The 25563-nt window shown below is 35.6% G+C and overlaps 1 protein-coding gene across 4 annotated transcripts in view; it reads right to left on the reverse strand.

The window, feature by feature from the left end:
- The window catches only part of TTC29 (tetratricopeptide repeat domain 29), a 163082-nt gene that overhangs the window by 35364 nt on the left and 102155 nt on the right, over positions 1–25563 (reverse strand). For all 4 annotated transcript variants that reach the window (XM_016158901.2, XM_016158897.2, XM_016158904.2 and 1 more), the window contains 2 exons: positions 23394–23517; positions 18853–19081 (listed from right to left, as the gene is read on the reverse strand). In XM_016158901.2, coding sequence (XP_016014387.1) covers positions 18853–19081; positions 23394–23517 — 353 coding nt within the window. The remainder of the gene's footprint in view (positions 1–18852; positions 19082–23393; positions 23518–25563) is intronic.

The following is a 25563-nucleotide window of genomic DNA, read 5'->3' on the forward strand; positions in this document are numbered from 1 at the left end:
TTGTCTTCTATAGATATACTTAATAATACCCTTTCTTTTAGGATATAGCATGGCACGCTTTATAAATATTATCTTAATTATTCTTTCAAGATAAAAGAAGGCAGATGGGATCCGTGGATTAATAAAAATTTAACAAAGTAATTAACCAAGAACCCTACTCTTAAATGGTATAATTTCTATGTTTAAGTTTTCTAAATTTTTGTGAAGTAGGTTGAATAATTAACTCAGTAGCTTGAATTGTTTTTCAAATATAGTATTCCAACATCTTTTTAGATGGCATTAGATGGCAGAGGGTAAATTTTTCAGGTAACTTAAATTTAATCTAAAACTAAAAAATAAAAAAAGTAAAACTGTTGTAGGCAGTACAGTAAAATGAAAAGAGTATGAGATGTGTTCTTTGAAGATACACACTCAAGTTCTGACCCTGACACACATCCTGGTCTAGGGTAGGACAATTCATCTCCTGCAAACCTGTTTCTTCATCTGCAAAATGGAGGATGAACCAGCAGTCTGGGAGTCTTTTACATCATTAAAGTTCTAAAAAAGAAAATTTCCTTAAAATTCCCTTGCATTTTTGAACAAATTAAAAATGAATGTAATTTAATATTTTCTGGGTGACTGAGGGCCATCAATAGAAAAATTAATTATCTGATATAGTAAAAGTCCATTGAGTTAATAAGGTCACTTGGTTCCCACATAAAATAACTCTGGGCTGCTGAATTCCTGTATAAATGGTTGTGTGTGTGTGTGTGTGTATGAGTACTTTTATATTTTCAGCTATTATGATATTATCACTGTCTGTTTATAACATGCTGGTTTGTTTTTAATACATTTATTGAGAGAAAAATCAATTTTCTTCTGCTTCATACTCTGAGAAGATGAAGGACAGTTGTTAAAGTATTATTTCTTTAATGTCTCCTACTTGAGACAATTATGTCATTAGAGAATTTTCTTTCTCCGAAGTCTAAAGTAGTCTCAATCTTTACGCATCTGTCACACTTTCCAAATGGTTAAACTACTTTACAATTTTTTGAATTCCTCTTAATGTCTTTTAAGCTGTCTGGTTTCAAAACAAAAACTGTGGTCTAATAAGAAAAGACTTGCTATTTCTATTAACATTGACGTTCACATATCTTAAAGTGATGTTAACACCTTTGATATTTCCATTTTACCAATGGTATATATGATTATATGCACACCTATGTATACATGCACACACACACACACACTCCCAATTGAAACAGTAAACTTGGTTGGCTGGAAAAACCATAAGAATTTTACTATGAGTTATTCAGTAAGGCTTGATATACAGTAGTTTAAATTCTCCTGAGAAATAAAACTGATAAATGGGGCTGTGTTTTAGAATCAAGTCCTAATTTTAAAGCAAGAAGACTCTCCCTCTGCTTTTTCTTCCTCCAGTGCCCCATGCTGGGAAGTTTCCTCTTACCTTGCGGGTGCGTGTAAGGTGTAACACAGGGATGGGTGGTGTCCATCATTCCGTGAGAGCCTAGCACTGCCAGGCAATACTTTGGGTAATAATTATACCTGCGTTCAAAATATATGCTTTAAAATAACACAGCTGAATCAACTGGTAAAGCATAATCCATTCTCCCTACAATCGGTACAAAGGTAATTTGGACCTCACTTCATTTGTTTTATGCACACAGATGGACCAGCATAAATTCCAATAAATTCTCCACAGTGAAGGTTCTACTCTGAGATCCAAAGGCAGTTTCATATCATCACCATAAATTTAAACCTCAGTTTCCGAAATCCTATTTGTTCATTAAGTGTTTCGTAGTTATTTTGACACAGCAGAGGGGAATACACCATTTACCTCTCTATTACCCACTACTCCACCATCTGTAAGTATTTGGCTAGTATTGTGATTGGCATCCCAGAACTAGTGCCTAGGGAGCAAAAGAAGTGACTATCGGTTAGAAAATTTGTATAAAATTTGAAAGAAGATATTTAGGTTAAAAAACAAAACAAAACAAAACTTTTATAGAAGTCACAGAACTGAAACAAGAAAAGATAACATTTTAGATAAGTTGCTTCATGTGAATATTATTTAAGATATAAACTTTTTCTTAGAGCTACCAAACAAAGAGAGGATGGGAAATTGTTCAAAATAACATGAAGGTAATAGTACATGAATATTACCTTATTGCATTGGGATAAATTTCCGGAAATATTTTGAGTTGTTGAGATAAATTTCCATAAGCTTAAACATGGGACCAATGAAAGAATTCTGTTAAAATCATGCTCAAACATAATGTAAGATCATTTTATGTACACTTATGATATATCCCGTATGTCATAAATTGTGTGTGTGTCTGTGTGTGTGTGTGTGTTTGTATAGAGGATTGGACTGTTGGTAGTGATAGTGAAGTTTAAGCCAAATACCTAAGTTGTTCCCCCAAAAGGGGAGAAATTGATTTAAATGATTATTTGCCATTAAAGCTCAAATAAGTCTACCACGCTTAGGTTTTTCTCTTACGGTTTTCAATTTTTGACAACTATCAGTTTACAGATATGATTACTTTATCTAAGCGTCACAAACGCTGCATTGGTATCTTCAGAAAATACACTATGAAAGCTGCAGTTTCACTGTCTCGAATCAATTACTGCATTCTTAAACTTGCAGTATATTTATTTGTGGGCGCTGATGCAGCCAGTGGGAGGCTATTGATTGGAGTATATGTCATGTGCAGTAGGAGAGAAAGATTAAAAGTGTTTTCTGCTTAATGGGTTGGTATTAAGTAGGTGGGAATGGCTTCCAATTAGCCAACAATTTCTGTGTTTCCCGGTTTCACTCCGTTCCCTCCTCCTGCCGGTCACCAGCTGCCAATCTGCCCCCATTTTTTTTTTTTTTTTTTTTTTTATTTGGAGTTCATTGCTCACTGCAGTGAAAGCCTTTGTTTAAGAAAGAAGGCTCCCAGGGTCTCAGCTGCCTGGGTACAGCTTGCTGCCTACGATGAGTAGCAACTGTCAGTTTATTTTATCTCAACCTTTTCATCATTCTGCTGAAACTGATCGACTGAAACCACCTGAGAGACCTGAGGATTCCATACCTACAAGTCATTAGCCAGGACTGCAGTCTCTCACCACATAGCAAGTCAACTGAACGCTTCCTGAAATGCAGTCCACTTTAACCCCATGTTTCCCCGTGAACATATGAGAATTCTGTCCCTTTTTTGTATTTTGAAGCTGAGTCGATGGGAGACGACTCCTTTGATGTACAGACATATAAGTCAGGATATTTTGCTTTGGCCACAGGATAAATACAATGTCCCCATGGCGGGCTTTGCCACGGTGATGCCACTGATGTGGGGGACAGTGCAACAAAATGAATGTGAAACCGGAAAACATTTTACGGAGTGACTTTGTAAGATCGGATCTTAAGCCCCATTCTTTACGAACATCAAATATGCTGGATCGAAGCCTGAATCTGCATGCGATCAATGAAATAGCTACGTAGGTGGTTTCTTGTTTCATTTTAGAACCGAGTGGAGAGAAATTTCCCCCACACTTTAATGATACCTTTCTAGAGACACCATCTAATCTGTTGTATCCAGAATGCATCGAAACAGAATAACAAGACGAAAGCACTCCGAAGAAAAATGTTTAGTAAAAATCAGTGACGTGTAAACCTATTGGAAAGTGACGCTGTCACGTAGAGCCGTGGAGTGGGGACTGTGCGGCCCTTCTGTGTGGATAGGTAGGCTTCTGCCAAAAGTGAAATTTTAGAAACATTTAGAAGGAAGAAGGAAATGTAGCTGAGCAGAGAGAAATGTTATTATTCCTGATAAATGATGTAAACTGACAAATAAGAGTTGGGATTAAGGAGGAAGACTTTCACTTGATTTAAAAATATCTAAAGGAGGCAAAGGAATAGATAGATGGACTGATTCAGAATGCTTTCCGTATTTCATACGTGAATTTATAATATTGCTAAGAAATGTTATCTGAAGATCCACTAAGTGCATTTACATATATTAGTGAAATGTATATTATATATTTATAAATATAGAGATGTAGAATATATAACATAATTATAAATATATAGGAACATAATATATAAATATATAATCTCCGTAGCGAAAAGCTAACCTTGCATTGTTACTTTGAAATACTGAAACACTTGAGAGTAGTTCTCACACGCAAGAATCACCTGGTGAGCTTTTTAAAATCAGACTCTCAAGCCCTATTGACTGGAGGTTCTGATTCAATAAGTTTATGGTAAGGCCCTAGAATAGGCATTTATAACAAGCCCTCCCACCAGCATCGATCAGGTAATTTTAATGCAACTGGTCTTTGAGTTGACCCTTGAGAAACTGCCTAAGTCTTACTGTGAAGTTTAATTTTCCACAGGGTATCTTAAAATACTTGAATCGCGATAGAAGATGAAACAGAATACCTTGAGTCACCAATGAACAATTCTAATCTCGATATTTTCTCGTAAGCTCTTCTTATAATTTCATTAAACTCATTTTAAAAAAATGAAACAGACTAGATTACAATAGAAAAATACCAGAGTGCTTCACAAACGTTGGAGGTGTTGTTTTGTCAAACTCTTGATTCAATAATGTATTCCATATCACAAGGTAAAATGTATTTCTTCTATAGATTTTAAACAAAAAGGCCACCGCTTCACAACCTACACTTTACACTGCAGCTAACGTGATCTTTCTGAAAAGTCAGAGCCCTATACTCAGGCCTCAGTGACAACTGTCACAACGGAAATATAATCCAAAGCCACCACTGTGGCCTGAAGGACCTCGTTGCTGCTGGAAGCTCAATTCTTCCTTCTCTCCTTCCCACTCATTTGTTCCCATCATTGTGGTCTTCTCATTGTTACTTGACTAAGACAAGCTTTTCCTGAATATCTTCCTCCTACCCTTTTAGATATTCACACAGCTCGTTTGGTCATTTCAACCAGATTTCTATGCAAATCATTCCTCTTTTGAGCAGCTTCTCTGAACTTTCTGTTTAAAACATCTCTCCCTAAATGCAATCACTTCCTGTCCTCTTACCCCAGATTTTTTTTTTCATAGCACTTAGCGCCATTTCTAGTGGTTGCTTGCCAGCATCTAAACCTCCATCCATTTTCATGTGTAAGACATTCTCTACTTTATAAATTTAAGTGGGCCTTGAAAAGCCAGATACTTTCCCAGTTACTCTTGCATCTGGGCAGAGTCATGTGAACCAAGCTCCACCAATCAGCGGCACACACACCAAACTTTGCATCTTGAGCTGTGACTTGTTAAGCAGGGCTGTGCAGAATCCAGCCTGGCAAGGCACAGCATCAGGCAGGATTCCATAGTGTGAAACATCTATAATAGTTCTCATAACAAGAAATTAACCTGCTAAGGTGTATGTTCTAGTTAATTTTTTTTTTCTGGACATTTTTTGCTATTATATAAACATGGCTTTAGTATATGCAAACCTGAAAGATTTGTCATATACAGTTTTATTCACAGAACAGGGCAGTTAGTTCTTTTTGTATCCCTGTTAATAGGTTTGTATAAATATTTACATGAACCTAAAAAATGTTACACTTTGTGAATATAGATTGTTGCATTTATAGGTATTTAATATTTACTTTAATTTTAGTATGTGGCTTGATCTCTCTCTGCTTGTCTTCAAATTTATGTGCTTATGAGAGTCGAGAAGAGATCCTGAAGAAAGAGCATTAGGTTGGTTTTGGTCTACTTATCTTTTATAAATTACATTTTTCTTGGCATGTACTGAGAAAGCTAGCCAGTAGAAAGCTGATATTTTTTTTTTAAGGGAAAATTCCTATGTTAGAGATAGAAAGTGACAGTACTATGCATAATTATCTATGCAATTACACTTGCACATGCTTGAAAATTTTAGCCAGGAATGCTTAATAACATTTGCATGGTTAAATGAGACAGCAGAAACAACTGGAAAGGCCTCAGGGCATGGTCATCTATTTAAGCATCCACTTGGATTTTCAACATAATTAGTCATATAATTGCGTGCCTAAACTTAGTAGATTAATGTAATTATAAATTATTAAAAAGCTGTGCGTGTATTTGCTCTCTATTTCTTGCCAATCGAATTACTAAGGAATATACTATATTCACATTTCATCATATAAATCTTCAAATAAGATTACAAGGTAAAGCCCTGAATGAAGGTGAATATATAAGTGAATCCATTCAGATGAGAGATAATTAATATAGCTATTTGGATATCCATTATTTTTAGAATATGATACGATTTTATGATTGAATCATATCATAATATCAGTCTGTTCTTCTGTCCCCCCTAGACTTTTATGAAAAATGTTTCATTTGCTTATGTTATATTTAATACAATGAGTTTTTACGTTTATTAACTTTGTTTTCAGTTTTAATTAATATCCAAAGGTTGGACATAATAGCTTCCTCTCATACAGTTGATTTCCTTCTTTTCATAATTCTATTAGTGGTTGGTGGTAAAAACTTGAACCTACTAAATCTGAACAGTAAAAATATTAACCTCAACATTTCATGATGGTCATTTGGACCCAAATTCTCCCAGCGTTTTGCACCAATCTTCTTTTTGATTTTGAAGCGTCATTTCATTTCATTTCATATTTCTCCACTGTTACTGTATATCTGAGTTAAAAACATGTGGAGCCTTGAGGAACACTATGTATCCCTTCCCAGGAGCTTATCTACCAAGCAAGATTAGAAGACCTTCAAAAGTGTGGAACTAAATCCTTTGATAAGAGCGTACAATACACTTTATTAGCTGATATAATGAAGCACATAGATTTAATTTGGAGAAATCCAGCTTATCTCACTAAAATTAACCAGTCAAGTCAGTCATCATGGTAAGGCACTATAATTTCTAAAAGAATACTCATCGTGAAAAGTATTTTTATATTAATTATGCTAAAGAACCTAGACTATAAGAACATTTGCTCTTGCCTGGGAGCTAAAGACATAGGGAAGACAGAGTAAAGTGATTTCAAGAAAGTGAATTCTGGAACCATAAATATAGTTTTTGAGTTACGTTGTGGTTAAAAAATAAAAATTCACAATAACGAGGAAAACCAAGGTGAGAGGCACTTAGAAAGAAAAACTCCCACATAATACCCAGACATGGGAAACTTTGGACAGAATTAGAAGCCAACAACATTTGTTCCTCAAATATATTCGTTTTTAAATACAGTATATACATCCTTTTTTTTTTTTTTCTTCAGAATTAATCATATGGATCAAGGGTCACTAGAATTGTCCTAATAGAGCCTTACCAAAGACAATTTAGATGCACATCGGAGAGACTCTTTTTGCCCCCAGTCCTAGCAACAGTAGAAAGTGTGCGAGTTAAACTGGCACAGCATTTGGAACCCTTGACCACGTGTGAAGGACACAGCTAGGAGCGGAGGCGAGACCCCTTATTGCAAATGAGATAAACACAGACGGGTACCCACAGGGTTCTGCCAGAACTTCAAACCCTCCAGCATTTACTCCGGTTTTGCTGTGATGGTCTCGACTACCAAATTTTTATAAGTTTTTCAAATGAGTAATTACAGACGAAACTGAGACCAAAGCAGACTAGAGAAACTCAGCTATTTTTTTTCTTACAAGTGGTGAGTTCAGTGCACATTGGAAAGTTAAAACTGGTAACACCATCAGCTACCAAGAACTGTGAGCAGAATCTCAAAGAAGCATAGTTTCGTTTGAGCAATCAAGAATTCTCTTTTATTGAATCTAGGCAGAGATAGAGAAGGAGGCTCTCGGAGGGGGAAAAAAAGAAAAAGAAAAAAAAAAGATCTTTCAACCCAAGGGATCTAGAGCTACATTATTATTTCCCAATGAAGTGAGCATTATTTTTCTGAAGAAATACCTGATTCCTAAGGAAGCAAACTTGTCACTTGTGTTGCACACAATAGATGAACTGTATTTGAATGAGAAAATTTGAAATTCAGGCTCAAATTCTGCTATCGTTTATATTTAAAAATTTTGCTATAATTAATATTGATTTGTCTTTTTCAGCATGTTTCATCTTTGGAATTATTTTTTCTTATCAGTTGCAGAAGACACCAGATTCTGTAAGCTCTTCCTTGAAATTATTAGAAGTACACTTTGATCATCTATTGATTTAAATGAGATTAGCAGAGAAGATGCATATCTTTCTTAAACTTTTTGACAGTAGCAGAGAGTCTATAAAGAATATATTTTAATGTTTCATCTCCCATTTGTCTTATTAAACTTGTTTGCTGTGACCAGAAATGGAAGTAAAAAACAAGGCATTTTAATGCTCTCTGCCTCTAAAATAATCACAGGCAGGCCAACAGCATATGAACACACAATTCATAAACTGTCATGCAGAGCAATGGCTGTTCTGATTCTCCCACTGGGGCCCTCGCTGCTGCTGTCCAGGGAGCCACCACGAAGGACGGTGAAGCTCGTGGAGCTGGAGCAGCCTAAAGTAAGCTGTGGTAACAAACAACTCTGAAAATCTCAGTGGTTCACCAAAAACCAGATTATTCTGTCCGCACAATTCATATCTGACGCAGATATGAATGGCTTTCCAGGACAAGTGTTCTACCTGTGGAGATTTAGCTGCTTCGATCCTGTGGCTCCAAAATTTTTAATAAGGCTTCCTCTGTGAGTACCGCAGCTGGGGAGGAATCAGCTGCAGCATCTCAGGTGGGCTCTCCGCTGCTTAAGCCTAGAAATTACTTTTGCCCCTTGGCCAGGCCTCGTCACAGAGCCCTGCTTTTTTGCCAGCGGCTGAGAAGAGCCATCTTCCATGTGCCCACAGAGGAAAGAACCAGACACTGAAGCACCTGCAAATTCTATCCCCTTAAGCCATGGTTACTGAACCCCCTAAAAATTACATGCAATAATTGTATGTCTTTCTGATGAAAGGAGATAGACCTTAGCTTTCATCAGTTTATTTAAGGGGAGCAGGATCTATCATCTAAAAATTATAATAAGCTTGACTTTTTTTTTTTAAGGTATAAGTTTACACTGAAGAGAGGTAAGCTTTAAAATTCAGGAATAACTTCGAGAAAATGAATTTAAGAGGAGATTCCCCCAAATTGCCTGAATGATTTCAATGATATATTATATTATAACTGTCCTAAGTCCTGGCAATAGGTACTCTTCCAACATTTAAAAAAAACCAATTGTTCTAATAGGTTAAAGCACTTTTAGTCATTCACAGTATGGTGTGAATTAGTTCAGTCAGATGGATTTCTTTTTGACGGTGCTCATATCCTCTGAAGGACAGATGTCCCAGTTAGGAAAGGAATTAAGTTGGGAGGAGGGATAAGTAAATTTAGAACACGGGGCATGTTTAAAATTCAGAGAGTGTCAGATTCTGAGACACTGCCCAATGCTTGAAAATGAACTTAATAATTCAAAAGCAGGTTAGTCAGCACAGTCCACAGTTCAGGTATTCCGTGAGCACTGCTACGTGCCAGGCATCGTGCTAGCTGCTGAGGCTACAACAGCAAATGCGGTTGCTACTCTGTCCTAGATAACGTGTCGGCACTACATGGCTGTTACTATTAGCATGCTTTTACAAAAGACAAAAAGAACAGTAACCAAAAGCTTGACCTCAAAATGACTTAAGAAATAAGAAAATTTATCTCACATTAAAAAACATGATGATGGCGATTACACGGTTAGCTAATTTAGCATGCAAGAATATCGTTAAGGATCTAGGTGCCTTCTACCCTTTCCTGCTGCCATCTTCATTTTGGTAGCTTAGCTGCAGTTGGCTGCATCAGCTGCAGGCATCGCCTAGTCACGTGACACTTAAAGTCAGGAAAAAGGGAATCTCTCATCTTGTGCGCCTGTTTAAGAATGGAGAAAACCTTCCTAGGAATTCCTCAGATGATTTTTTTCTCTTATATCATTAAATAGAAACGTGTCACATATCATCCATTATGCTATTACTTGGCAAGTAAAAAAAGGTCATAGTGGCTGGTTTACATTAGGAATACTCAGCCACTGGGGATGGAGAAGGGCCCGACCTCCCCCTAATGACATGCCAACTTGAGGAGAGATTCGGTGGGATTCAGTTAGCAGGTAAGAAGATGGGCAATGGCCACCGGGTAGGCAACCAACAGGGCCTTCCACTCAGATGCCTTATGTCATTGGACTCTCAAGGCAACCTTGTGAGGTAGAAGCTGTCATCTTCCTTTCTAGATGAAGTAACAGAGGTAAAGTTACCCAGACCCACCAGCTATGAAGTGGTTGAGCTGGGATTTAAAAGACTGTAGACTTCAAAGTTCAAATTCCTCACCACACAATATTTGGTGAATATGGTCAAAGAAAATGGCCTATCACTGAGCTATACCTTTTCCAAATTCACAGCCTTGCCTTAATTCTGTACTTCAGTTTGCCCCAAAAGCCTTAAAGAAGTGTTTATTGTAGTACTTAGAAGTAATTGTGTACAAGATTATATAATGATTCCTCTCATTAACCTTTATTTTTTCTCTCTCCCCTGCTCTATGTTGATATACTTGTAATATTATGGCAAAAACAATGTAAGGCAGTTTTTATATGGTGTTTACTATAAATCATGTTAGGGAAATGATGCTTTTAAAATTCATAAAAATTCCTTTAGGTTTCCAGATTTCCTTAAATTCGATTAGAGTAAAAAAAAATTTAGAAGCATAAGAATTTTCTTAGTAACTTAAGAATCATAAATTTAAAGAACTGTAAAGGAATTCAAAGATTCTAGGTAGTCTAATCACCTCCCTGCACCATAACTTTAGAAATGAGGAAACTTGTCTAATATTGAAAATCGCTGCTGGAAAGTGTGCTGGGGAGAAAAGACTGAGTATATCAAATAATTATCTATATGATGTATCCTACATCACACACATAACAGCCTCACAATAATAAAACCAATATCGATACCAACAATATGACTACTGAAGACAGTTTAAGTTTTTTGAGGGGAAGTGCATTTTTTAGGACAGAGCTCAGTCAAATTTCTGTTTTAAAGCCACTTCGTATATTTCCTGTGTGATTATATCACCAACTGGATACATGTTTATGATTATTAGTTTTATTTTAGATTTTCAGAGATTGCTTTGCTTTTTCAAAATTTACTTTTATTAGGGCTTCTTGAAGAAATGCCTGATTCCAGATCTGAATTCAAAAATGCATACGATGAGCCTGAAACAATTTCTCATACCAGTTAGCAAAGATGCCATCAAAACCCACAAAACCTACACCAGAGGTTGTTTGCAGGAGGCAGTGATGATTTGGGGGCAAAAGTATCCAAGATAAAAACAGATCGCTCACCCTAGTCAGAAGGTTTTAATAAGAGAAAAAACAAAATGGAAATCAAAACAAATCCCCTTTAAAGAGTCTCAACTGCTAGGCAATGGGAATACAGCTGCAAAAACAAGGGGTTCCCAAAGAAGAGGTTGATGGTGTGAGCCCTAAGAAATTTAGTCCAAATATCCACCTATGGTGGTCCCCAAGTTGGCAGTTGTTGCCTGAAACAGAAAGTACCTTTACAGAACCAGATTTCTCCATTTAATTGACAATTAATTCACCTTTACGATAAACTCCACAATACTTTGTTATTGTTTTTATTTTGTTATTTGCTTTAAACACTGATTATTTTTAAGAGCAATTTTAAAAAAGGAAAATTAACTTTTCCTATTTCTCATTTCTGTGTTCATTGTTTTGTATAGACCTAGATTTCAATCTAGACTCATTTTCTTTCTGCCTAGGGAAGTTTCTTCAGTGTTTCTTGTGTGTTAAAGATGAATTCTTTCTTCTTTTGTATGCCTGGAAAAAAATTCTATTTTTTCTGTTTATTTGAAAGATATTTTCACTGGGTATAGAACGCTAAGTATGATGATTTTTTCTTTTAGTACTTTAAAGAAATCGCTTCATTCTGTTTTGATCTACACTGTTTCCAACGACATTTCTGCTCTTCTTATCTTTGCTCTGGTGTATGCAACGTGTTCTTTCCCACTCCGCCCCACAGTAGACGCTTTTAAGGTTTTTCTCTTTATCACCAGTTTGAAGCGCTGATTATGATGTGCCTTGGTTTAATTTTTCTTAGGATTCATTGAGCTTCTTGGATCTGTTTATAGTTTTCATCAAATTCGGAAAAACCCAGCCATTCATTATTTTTTTTAAATATTTTTTTTCTGTTCTCTCTCTCTTTTTTTTTTCCTCCACTGAGGTCTCCAAATTATTCATATAATAGGCTTCTTGAAGTTGATCCATAATTCTCTGACATACTGTATTCATTTTTTGGCAGTATTTTTCTTTGTATTTAAATTTGGAAAGTTTCTATTGCTACTTTTAAGTACGTTAATCTTTTTCTCTGCATTATCTAATCTGCTGCTAATCCTATCCAGTTCACTTTTCATGTGGGATATTTTACTTCTAGAAATTCAATTTGGGTCTTTTTTTTTCTTTCTCTATCTTCCATTACTCTACAAATTTAATCTTTCCTCTGCCTCCTTGAACATATGAAAAATAGTTTTAATAGCCTTCTTATGTCCTAGTGTGCTAGTTCTATCATCTGTGCAATTTATGGGTCAATTTCTATTTATTTATTTTCTACTCCTTATGAGTCATGTCTTCCAGCTTCTTGGCATGTTTATGTAATTTTGATTGGGTGCTAGATATTGTGAATTTTACCTTGTTGGGTGCTAGATATTTTTTTATTTCTATAAATATTCTTGAGTTTTGTTGTAGGGTTCAATTAAGCTACTTGGAAACAGTTTGATCCTAGTTTTTCTCTTTTCAGCTTTACTGAGATATAATTGACAACATTAGAAGATGTTTAATGTGTACATCATGGTCACTTCATTTGACACTTGTTTTTAAGCTTTGTTAGGTGGGGCAAGGATGTCTTTATGTAGAGCTAATTTTTCTTTACCATTGAGATAATGCCTTTATGAATCCTCTACTGATGTGCTATGTTTTATGAGGTTTTTCCATTCTGGCTGGTGGGAGCACAAACTATTCTGGCTCTGTTTGAGCTTAGGTGATTTTGTCTGACCCTTTTGGGTGACTCTTTCCCTAGCCTTCAGTAGTGTCTTTACATCTACATACTGATCAGTACACAGGCGAAGACACTGCAGATCTCTGGAGTTCTATCTCATTTTCCCTCTCTCTCTGCAGCTCTTTCTGTTCAAATACTCTTTGCTGTGAACTCTAGCCACCTTGTTCTCCCTGAACTCCAAATCCAGTCTCCTTATCTCAGAGTGCTGCTGGGTTTTGCCTTGATTCCCCTCCTAGTGCTACATACAGCCAGGCAACTTCCTCCAGGCAGTATGCTGGAAAAAATCATGCAGCTCGGCTCATTTGCTTCCCTTTTCTCAGTAATCACTGTCCCGTGCTGCCTATTTTCCAATTTTTTAAAACGTGTGTCTTATGTGTTTTGTTTCTTTGTTTAGTTGTTTAACAGGAGGGTAAATCTTTTCTCTTGTACTCTAACTTGGCCAGAATTAGAGTCCCACTGGTTTCTTTTTACTGCAACTATTTTTATCCAGGCTTTCATGTAAAATGTAGTCTTTTTAATTCTTAGACATGGATTTTACTATAAAATAATAAGAAAGGGCAACACATGGAAAGAATATGGGATTCTGAAAAACTAGATTATAGATCAATTTTGTCTTTCAGATTATTCTATGACTGCATTTTCCTGGACCTGAAGGCATTTGAAAATAAAAAGTGTGGACAAAATAAATTCTTCAGTACCACATAACTCAATCATTTCAGGATTCTATGAAACTCAAGATTTTAACTCATTTGCAGAGGATGGAAAGAGGCTATAAAAATGGTACCGGACTTAAGAAGGCAGAGACAGCCACAAACTAATGTGCATAAAGAAGGGATAATGATGCATAGTGAATGAGGCATGTTCAAAAATTGGAGGCCCCAAAAACAGTGGGGAAAAAGCAGGGGTCGAGGAAATGCTGAGAAGTATGACATAGGGTTGGCCAGGAAGCCAGACTGAAAGTTTGCAGATGAAATAGTTCATTAGATTTAGCAACTTCAGCAGAGCCAACCAGGGAAAAGTAAAATTGTGTATGACATCAGATAGCTAGAAACTTCTTTAAAATAAATTCTAGCAGAAGAATCAAATATTTCTACCTGGCATTAATACAGTTGTTCAATATAATATTAATAATAATAATAAATTGGTTTTTGTGGAAAGCCACAGAAACAGGTGTTTATGGAGGAAAAACAACAAATAAGATGCCCATGAAAATCTAGTTTGTACTCTTAAGGACTACAAACTACCATATTTATTTAGAAGATGCTCTTACTGAGGAATTGTAGTTAGTGCCAGAGTAATCTTATCAATAATCTGTTTGAAACCTCAAATATCAGGCTAAAGACATGAAATAAAATCCTTTTGCCAAAAGTCACAAAACTAATTAGTGCTTAATATGATATTAGAATTCAGGCCATTGGACTCTTAACAGCTTCTCTCAATTACAACAAGCTGCCACTGGGCGAGCTCTGATTTTGTCACATTTTTCACCAGAATCTTCTTTTTATGGGTCATATTTTTGAACACATTATTAGAGACAGAGGTTTGCCATGATGATATAGGATGACATAAGAATACACAATACAGTATACACATGCCTTACTGTTGAACTGTACACCCGAAACGTACTGGATTTCATTAACCAATGTCACCATAATAAAACAAGAATTGAAATAAAAAAATCTTACTGAATTTTTGGCTTCCTTAACTTTCTCCTCACTGTTAGAGTTATTTAACAATCAGAAGTAGCTGATCAAAGTATAAAAGAACATGAGACTCACTCGTTAATGTTTCTTTTTCACCTTCTTTCAGAGAGTTGCATTTGTTAATAAAAAATACAAGTAAAGAACGAATAGGAAAATGTGGCTTGACATTAAACCAAGGACCCAGGGTTAAGCTAACGTAAAGCAAGGGCCGAGAGACAAATTCATGATCTTGATGGTTTTGCTTTAAGAATATTACATTATTCGTTAAATCGGGTTGGTCTTTTTGACACTTAAGGAAACCTTTACATGCCATTGTGTAGAAACTGTAATTGTTTTTACTGACTCGCCAGTGTATTCTCCTATTTCTATACTCAGGATTTGCATCTTATATCTCTGATATACTTTAAATTTGACTCCAATATGAATGCGCATTAAACCCGTGTTACTGAAATGGTCAATGAAGTGGTTGCCATCTTGGCGTTTCAGTAACTGTGATTACATTTCTAAGTTAACAGCACTATTAAGGTGAATAAGCTTCTGCTTCTGTGTTATTGTGCCACAGCTAGGTCTGTGATCTTCAAAAGGCAGGATGAATTAGCTTTCCATCAAAAAAAAATATGCATGGATGTAGAGATAACAGTTCTAGAAAGGAAAATAAACTATATTCTAGAGAAATCAGCAGAAATTCATAGGCTCTTAAATTTTTCAGAGCCAATCAATTTCTGTTGCTTTAGGCTTATAGTTTTCTTAAACTGTGATAGATCTGGATTTCTCCTAAATTTTTAAATTTGAGAGGAGAATCGACTCTTATTTTACAATTGGAAAGGAAAGAAAAAATTATGAAATCTTTCTAACCCTATCTACGAGTCTTAGAATGGTATGAAGGTTCCTGCATTTGCCGTGTTCCCTCCGAAGGGCACAGAGATAAGAGATGGCTGCTGGTGAGTCACTGTTCCATTTTATCTGGAGACGTGAGTGCTCTCTCTCATTGCTCGATTCCTTAGGGGGTCATGTTCCTCTGCTTGAAAGAATATTGCCTGCTCTGTGAGCTAATGATTTGTTTGGATGATATAAGTCTCAGAGGTGAAGATAACTGCACGGCTTCTATAATGTATCTTTCAAATGTTTGATTTGCTTTTTTCCGAATACATGGAACCCCTCTAGAGCAAGATTAAAGATGCCTCTTCAGAGAAGAAAGGCAAAATTGAAAATCTAAAAGCTGCTCAGACTTCCAAATAATATTTATGTATTTCTTCATTTTGTCAATAATATACTTGTTGTTCTGCATTCATGTGATAATCAAAATATGGTGTTGGATCATAGGTTTTTTTTTTTTTGGTCCGTATTTTACAAGGAGGCAGGGAACTATGATCTTGTTTTTAAAAATGGTTAGTTAGTGCAAACTCGTTTATGGCTAGGACATACATACTCATTTTGAAATTCTATTTAATTTGATAAATATTTACTTGTTAGCTGGTAGATGTTAGATGTTATGCCTTCTTTCACAGGAAATGTTAAGGGGGGAAAATTTTCAAATGGCCAACTTCTGCCTGCTTGCTTGTTTAATGTTTAACCAGGGTGTAGTTCTAGGAAATATTCTGTGCAAAGATATGTTAATGGCTAACTTCTGCTTCTGTAAATCTGCTTGCTTGTTTAATGTAGTTTTAGGCTTTATAAGCTGCCTCCTCTGGAAGTCTGGGGCTGATTCTCTAGTGGGGAGTGTCAGTCGCCAGCCAGCTAATAAAGGCTCATAATTAATCTCAATTGGCTCTGTGGGTCTCAGATTTGAACACACCACAACAGAAATACCGAGAATCAGAACCTGTTTTCAAGAGACTCGTACTCTCATTGGGCAGATAAGGTAGTTACAGAAATGGCTATGATAGGATGCAAAATATGACAGGTAAAAAGTGTTTGGAGACAAATTAATGACATTTAATTTGGGAACAAAGAGGAGACAACATTCAAGGGAGAGGGGTATCAAGGAAGATCTCAGCATTTGAGAAGGACCTGGCAAGACCAGTGGGCTGTCTCTGGATAGGTTGGAGCTGGAAGTAAGGTGATTATAAGGTATGCTGTCTGGGGGAGGGGGGTGAAGGGGTGGGGATAGGGGAGGAGCGCGGGGGGGGGGGCAGAGTGGGGGCGGGATGGGGGCAGGGAAAGGTGGGTAGCCAGGGAGATGTTCAAAAAAGGTTGAGAAACTTATATTTAACTTGTAAGCAGCAGGGAGTCAATGAAGATTTTTAAGCAGAGCAAAGGCAGAATAATAAGAGTGATTTAAGAAATATTTTTGAAGCTTTTAAAAGTAGAGTTTAGTGTATTCTGAGCTTTAGACATGTCTATGTAAAGAAGCGTATTTGATAATGTCCTATAGATTTTATTTCCAAATAGTAAATAAAACTATCTACCACTAAAAATGTTAAATATACCAGTACTATGAGAATTAATTTCTCATTTATATGTAAATCTGAAAGGTTATTTTTTCTGACTTTTATAATACCATAGCTCATTTATACATAGATTTCTAATTTCTGTCAAATGAGGGTATACTTTCATAGCATTCTGGAGAATTTAATCTTCTCTACCATATGAATATGAGTATTTACTGTCTAAATCACATTTTTAAATGCATTTTTTTTGTTTGGCTCCTAAGTTCTATAGAACACAAGGCACCCTTATAAAAAAATTTTGGAGATAAAATGTAAAAAGAATAGAAAAATAAATAGCTTTATAGAGCACAGAAAAGCAAAATAAATTTTTTAAAAGCCCCAGATTTCAACAGATAGACACCTGGCTCTGATCAGAAACTCTGAAGGCTATTTTTTTTCATGATTATCATTGTGATGATTAGAGTTTATTCAAGATAAATCTGAAAATTTGAGTAGCTCAACTTACTCTTTAGCAAACCTTTTATCAGTGCAAGTAATCTACTGGATGGATCATATCTCCTCTACTTTACCTCCTGAAGAGAAAGAGTGAGAAAGTAAAGGGAAGATAACTCAAAACTGCAGAACAAACTCCCAAATATATGACAAGACAACGTCCTGAAGTACGTAAAATATTATCTAAAAGGGATTAGTTAATAGTAGCCATTAGCGTTTCGGGGGCACTTGAGCACACTGAAATTCAGCAAGTGCTCTGTTTTTGAAGACTTCATCTTGTTACCTCTAACTGTGCATATATTCAGAAGGACACCTTAGTTTATAACTGGAGGATAGACAGTGATACATGGTATTCTGCTAATGTAATGTAGAAGAGTCAGTAACGTTCCTTTGCGCCCAATTTATTGTTTATTCTATGGAGGAAATAAATACCAAAAGAGATGATTATTTTATCTAAATGGCCCGAGGAAAAAACTTCCAAGTAGGAGATGCTTCTTCACATTACAAAGATTTTGCCTAATAATTCCTTTTGAGTTATCCCCAAACATTTAAAGTATTTTGCTTTAAAAAGTTTGGTTTGCAAACAATTATGTAACCCAAGGTCTGTCATTAGCAGTACTATTTTAATTTTTTTTTAAATGTCCTATTCTAAAATTCTTAACTAAGGACTAGAGCCTAGTCAAGTTGACACACAAAACTGACCCTCACATCTCCTCCAGTTATTTGTTTTCAATGGACTATTTTGACTAATTATCACAAGAAAAAGTAAGTAGGAAAAAAGTGGCATTAAGCAAAATTACTATGAAATACTTTCTAACTTAATATTCCAATTCGAATTGATAAAAAAATAGGAAAATTTACTACCATCAGAAAAGTAAGAGTATAATACTAATTAGCACCTGTGAACACTTGTTCTTCTCAATAAGGTAGAACACTGAACATTTAAAACACGTTCCTTACAAGTGATCAGTACTTACTGCTGAATATTTAAGGCAACTGAAAGAAAACCGCATGAAAGTAGTGATTTATTAAGCTAAAGAAATCCTTAGCACTATTTTATGCTTGCTTTAAATATTGAAGGCACAATATAGCATGAAAATAAATCCGATATTCATATAGTAGTAAATAAATAAAATTAAAATTACTAACAAAATTAATATCACTAATGATTGAATAAACCTTTACAATGAAATGACTTAGCCATTAAGAATGATATAAAAAGTAAAGTGTTTTTTTTAAAAATGCCTTACCAACAACTGGATCAAGTGCAATGTCACTTCTGCTCTCCTTCCATGACAGCAGGTAGTCAAGGCTGGCGAGATCTGCAGATTCTATATAATTGCTAACCGTCTGCATCATCTGATGAGCTTTTGCTATTCCATAATGAACTTTTGTTTCATCCATCAGAGGAATGTTTGTTAGCTCTGCTGTTGTATCAAAAGCTTGCTGAAAGTATTCAGAAGCTTTGTTGTAGTATCCCTAAAAATATAAGAGAAATAATTTTTTCTTTATTTTTATTTCACTGTTTCACATCTGCCCACCTTGGTAGGTACCACACTGCTCTCTTTCAATAGTTAAAGCAGTTCATCTTCAAGAAGACAGAGATGGTAAGCAGGGTTTTTGTTAGTATAAGGTTCTTTTTAAAAGTCATGATTACTAACCATGCAATATCTTTAAGTTTTTGGATAAAATATATTAGCATTTTCATATGGTTCAACCTAATATATGATAGCAAAAAGAAGTTTGGGAAAGAGTGAAGCCATTCACATTGATATGGATAGAATTTTCTTACTTGTAGCATCAGATTTACCTGATGAAGTATTTTTAACCAGCTTTAGTTTTCAGTCACAGCAAGAGATTATTTTCAGCCAACCTGTTTAATCAATGACCAGTGAAAAACAGATGTATCTACTGATTTCGTTATTAGTCTTTACCCATGTGCGCATGTCAAGAATTCTTCAAAATATGATCTTGATAGGACTAGCATAACTCAAATGATCATTTGAATGTCTATCTCTTCTCCAAGCTCTTTGTAACATTTTAAGTTGCAAAAATTCAATATTTTCTTTTGTTTTGTTTTGTTTTTTTAGTCACCCTCACCTCCCCTCCTAAAAGTATTGTCCACAAATAAATAACGCTCCTGTAACTCTTATGAAGTGTCAGGGCTAGTGCTAAGGACTTCATATATGTCATTAGCTTTTATAAGACATCCTATGAGGAAATATTTTTATTTTATAAATAATGAAATTGTGTCTCAGAGAAAAAACTATCTTCTGCCTCCCCCAAGTCTTCTGAAAATCTTCATTAAAAATTCTTCCTCAAAGGAGGGTATTATTTTTAGGATTGAGCTATACTTGTAAAGACTCTAAGGAACACGATTTCCTTTCTTCACCAACGTAACATTTTGGACTTTGTCCTCTCCCTCCCCCACTCCTCCTTTCTCTCCTCCTCTCCTCTGTCCTCTCCTTCTCCTGTCTCTCTTTCTTCTGCTCTCTCTCGCTCTCCACACAAACAAAAACATACATACACACGCTTCTGAAAATAAACCCTTACAAGAAAGAATAGTTCATTATGAATTTTCGAGTCATTTTCTCAAAATGTTATATGAAGGAATTGGAAATAAAAACACCATAGAAACAGCTTTATACTACACGGCAATACAGGTAACACGCGTACTCAACTCCTTGTACCTCTGTATAATCATGGGGGTTAGAGGACAGTCAAACTGATTGAATAGAGAAGTTGCTGGCAAGGTGAGGAGAGGGATAAAAAGGGCTATGTGACAATTACTCTATAAACACAAGCAGCACATATAACACTATGTTTATACGCCCACAAGTATAGTTTAATGAGCTGTTTGTTCAAAAGGTTCATTCTAATTAAATTTGCTAATTTAAACAGTCCTTCTATAGTATATCGATAATAGTTTTTGTTTGTTGAGGTGAACAATTCCTTCTCTTATTTCAACGTATAAAACAGAATATATGAGAGTAAGATTACTTAGAAAAAATAGAACTGTATCAAAGATATTTGTATGTCAATTAAGTAAACTGTATGATTGAGAAACGATAAAAATATTGAACATGAAAATAAAACTCGTAATTATAGATTGTCCCGTTAGACATCAACGATAGAGGACAAAATAGATAAAAATATATGACTAACTGAACGTTTCTATTTTTAAAAAGGGAAGTATAAATACCTAATTATTGTTGTAGTTATAATTCTGAACTTTGGGCTAAGTTATTGTTTTAGGTGAGACTCTCAGAAAAATTAGGGACCAAAAATAAAAGAACATATATTTGAATTTCAAAAATTATTTTTCGGTATTATTTAATTTACATTAAAACAAACCCCTTCATTCATCCATTTGTTCATTGGGCAACACCATGTGCCAAGCCCTGTGCCAGGCAGTGGGAACCGAACAGTGACCAAGTTTACAGTCACGTAGGTGAGCTTGCTGCTAGTGGAAGTGTTCATAAGCCTAAAAGTTTTATTAGATCTTATTTAACAAGTGCTTTTTTACCCCTAGAATAAAAGCCTCATAATTAAGTAATCACGTTGTTTGAATTGTTCCTAGTATGCAATCTGTAGACACACAACTGCCATAAAACTGGTAGCAACATAAATTTCTCTAGTTTAAAAAACTATTAAGGGAATACAACATTAATTATTCTCAGATGCAAGCATTTTTATACATACCTTTCTGGAAAGAGAGTTCATTAATGCGCATTATATTGTCACATTTTTAATTTTTTAAGAGTTTAACACCTAAATTTAAGCTCCTCTCCAAAGGTTCTGTCCAACCATTCATAGTTCATTTCGGTTAATCCCTATCCTATTATAAAATTCAGAAGATTCCAGTAGTTAACCCTAGCAATCTTAAATTTGAGTTTGAGAACATACAAATGAATTATGTACTTCATAAATACATCTTATTAAAAGAGCCAACTTCATTTAATGTTATAAATAACACTGATAACCATTTGGTGGACAATTTCAGGACAGGATCTTGATGGCATCAAAAACCTTGAAACAAAGCCAGTATTATTACACTATAATGTAGAATTCTCATGCATGATTCTGATTCTTACCAGATTCTTTTAGGTGTCAAAAATGTCACTCTAGCCAGTGAGCAAACTTAAATAATTGAGCTTTTTCTTAGTACTAAGGGAGAATCATTTCTTACACATTTTCCCCTACTATTTTAGTGTTGAAATTACCATTGTTCTAACTATGTGATTATTCTCTGATCTTATTAGGGATTGAGCAGTCTCATAAACAGTATACTTACTTTCCCTCAAACATTCTCATTTGACCACTTTATATTATATATTTTCAATTAACAGTCCGTCAAAAGATCACATGAGGGTGGGATGGGTGGCCCATCTTTCAGTGTCATGTAGTAAAAGTATTATTTTTCTACACAAAATTTACCTAAGATACAAGCTATTTTAAAGATGTGATAACTTTAATTATAATAATACTATAGTAATTAGAAAAAACAGTAACTCCAATATTTTTCCAAATACAGTTTTGTAATATAATTGTGGACTTATAATAATAGTATTTTTTGTTTCACCTACACAAACTGATTTAAAATTCTCTTTCCTCAAAAAAGAGGTCTAAATAATTCTGAAATCATCAAAATTAATTATATGGCACATAAAAGACTGGTTGGTGGTTAAGGGTATGGGTTTGAATATCATAGCCACCTAGAAGCTTGGAGACCTGGGGTAGGTTACATAAACCTTCTGAGAAGGGAAATTGTATGATATCATGTAAGGGTGTAGAGTAGCAATAGCTACTACTTATGTAGATGGCATTTATTTCTACTACCAGGCTCTATTTTAAGTGCTTAACATACATTAATTCGATACTCACAACAACCTTATGAGGTGAGAAAACTGAGGTGCTTAGAAGGTACTTAACTTGTCCCAGGCCACAGATTTTGTAAGTGAAAGAGCTGGACTTTTAACCTAGGCAGTCTGGTCTTAGAGTTAGTGCTTTTAGTCGCTACATAAATGGCCTCTCGAAAAGGTTAAGACAAAGTATATAAACATAGTTGGAGAATATAACTACCCTTAAAAACAATAGATCCTATTATCATGATTGAGGTAACAATTATAACTAGAGAAACATACCTTTTTCATACCATTGCTAAAGGAGAATCTGGGTGATAAAAGCTAAAGTCAGGAGAAAATAAATCAAAAGTCTATTACCATCAATGCATTTCGCTAGTAATGGCCTCCCAAATAAGATACTTTCATTTTAGACTTTTTTCTCTTCTTTCTCTCTTCTTTCACATAACCAATTTGTTGTTACAATTACATATTGCCTTCAGAATTGCTCTTGGGATTGTCTCTCTCTCTCTTTTTTTTTTTTTTCTCCTAAGGGATTAGTAAATCCCTCGCAGCTGGATTAATAAAACAAGAATTTGGAGCAAGAGACATGACTGTCATTGTCATCAGGCAAGAGCCAGCTGTCATAAAGAAGTCCCTTTGAACTTAAATATTTTAATTGCTCTTCAAATCTGAGAAACTGCAGTGGCTGTGAAGCTGAGTCAGTGCTAGCGGCTCGTGCTGACCGAGCCCACGACGGCACTAGGTAGGGTTCTAGAAGAAGAGGAAGAAAGAGGCGTTTCTCTTTCCAGTCACTGCCTTGTGTGTTCACTGAGTCCTGCGGCCCTGGGGCCATTCTGCATAACATAAGGGAAAGCGAGGATCAAATAGGAATAGAATTCTAAAATACTGTACTTTTCCTCCTATGAGCAAGAAACACAGGTACTCACTTTTTTATTGTAGATGTCACCAAGCATCGTACTTGCTCTCACAACATCCAGCCACTGAAAATTGTTTTGTGAAATGTTCACAACTTTTTTCAAGTAGTTAATTGCTTCTGTCATTTCTCCTTGGCTAAAATAAAGAAAACAGGAAAATATTGGAGTATCATTTCACTTAATGTCACAGTGAAGAGAAGACAGTTTGTGTCTTTGCTTTAGAAAGTACAAGATGGTTATCGGGATAATCAAATTGAAAGCGAAATATCAAATTTAAAAAATATGTGGCTTGTTTTTGAGGGAATATATAGTAAGTTAAAATTTAAACCTTTAAACCTACATGCACTGCCGGTGGAAACGTAAACTGGAGCAGCTGCTCAGAAAAACAACTTGGCCGCTCCTCACAAACTGTAACACAGAGGGGCCATAGACCCAGCTGTTCCGCTCCTACATAGACGCCCAAGAAAAATGAAAATGTGTCCACGCGAAAACTCGTGTTCACAGCAGCATCCTTCTTAACAGCCAAAAAGTGGAACACAACCCAAGTGTCTATCAATTGGCGATGGATAAGCAAAATGTGGCATAACCACACAATGGAATATTATTTAGCCATAAAAAGGAATGAAGTACTGATACATGCTATAACATGAATTAACCTTGAAGTTAAAGTAACCAGTAACAGATGGCCTCGTATTGCATGATTTCATTTACATAAAATGTCCAGAATAAGCAAATCCATAGAGACAGAAAGTAGAGTAGTGATTTCCAGGGCGGGGGTGCGGGGGGCGGGGAGTGTGGGAAGTGGCTGCTAAAGAGTATGGAGTTTCTCCATGCAATGTTTGTAATATACTTATACTAAAAACGATCATTTGTTTATCTGGGGGTCCGGTACTGACACTGAGGTTTCTGCTCGCCCAAAGCTGGCTCTTCCCAGAGTCTGTCCAAGGCGACCTCTTTCTCCTACTACATGCTTACAACGGGCAATTTCATTTACTGCTATGGCACGTCCTAATTCATGTGTCACCTGATGATAAAACTGAGGGCATTTTTGCAATCCCTCTTTAGGAAATGCCTTCATAGTGTAGTGTTGCTATAAAGCGTTCATAAGTAATTTAATCGATTTTGTTCCCAGAACGGGGTTACCCCTAAAGAGTATCACGCGTGTGACTCTAAATCCTTTTGGCTGTTTGCAAAAATCAAACCCACCTTTCAAACAACGATGTGCTGCTATGGGGGTCATTCAAAAGGACATGTCGTCAGGTCAGAAAGCATTTCAAAGAAGTTTAATTTTAAACAGGTAGTGGCAAGATTAGAAGTATTGACTTGCATAACTTTCCCAGATTTGATGAGGACGGCATTCATTTTCATAGATAAGCGGTGGCATGTTTGTAAAATTAAGTTAGAGTGCTTCCAAGCCATAGTGCGCTGTGGTGAATATTAGAAAGATCTAGGCTTAAACCCCAGCTTGGCCTCTTAGATAAATAACTTTGAACATATCCACATTCTTTCTCAGCTTTAGTTTCCTCATTTTAAAATGGCCATAAAGTGTTGTGAGATGAAAAACTACATATTTGCATAGCCTGGCACATAGTAAGAGTTTCGACAAATGACAGCTAGTATTATGACTACCTCTCAGTGAAGTGAAAAGCTCTCATATCCGTGCCTTTGGACTTGATATTATCTACCACCAGCCAAGAAGAAAAGTCAGTTTAGCTAAGCATTCCTTTTTGAAAGTGGTTCATTATGCAATGAATAAAACACCATGATTTGAATGGACACTCTGCAAGGCAGATAGGCACACAAGCCCTGGTGTCTATTTTCCAGAGGGAACAGACAAAGAACTAATATTTTTGTTTACTTGAGTATCAGGTACTAGCAAATACAGTACTTTTCCCTTTCTTATTGGTAAAAGAATGATCTACATATCAGAAATAGAACAGAATTTCACATTTGCAGAGTTAATATTGACTTTTATGATTTTGTTCTCACTTTTTCATAACTAAATTATGAATAATTTTCTTTCACAATTAGGTGTAGCTGAATTCTCCCAAAAAATTATGAATAGTTTGAGGAATATTTCAAATGCAGATATGGAGTAAAATACCATGAGAAGTGCGCTCATTATGATAATTTAAATATTTGTTTAGTGGAACAAATAAAATGGTATTGAGAGAGCTCGAGC

This window comes from Rousettus aegyptiacus, unplaced genomic scaffold, assembly GCF_014176215.1.
Source record: "Rousettus aegyptiacus isolate mRouAeg1 unplaced genomic scaffold, mRouAeg1.p scaffold_m13_p_16, whole genome shotgun sequence".
NCBI classification, from domain to species: Eukaryota; Metazoa; Chordata; class Mammalia; order Chiroptera; family Pteropodidae; genus Rousettus; species Rousettus aegyptiacus.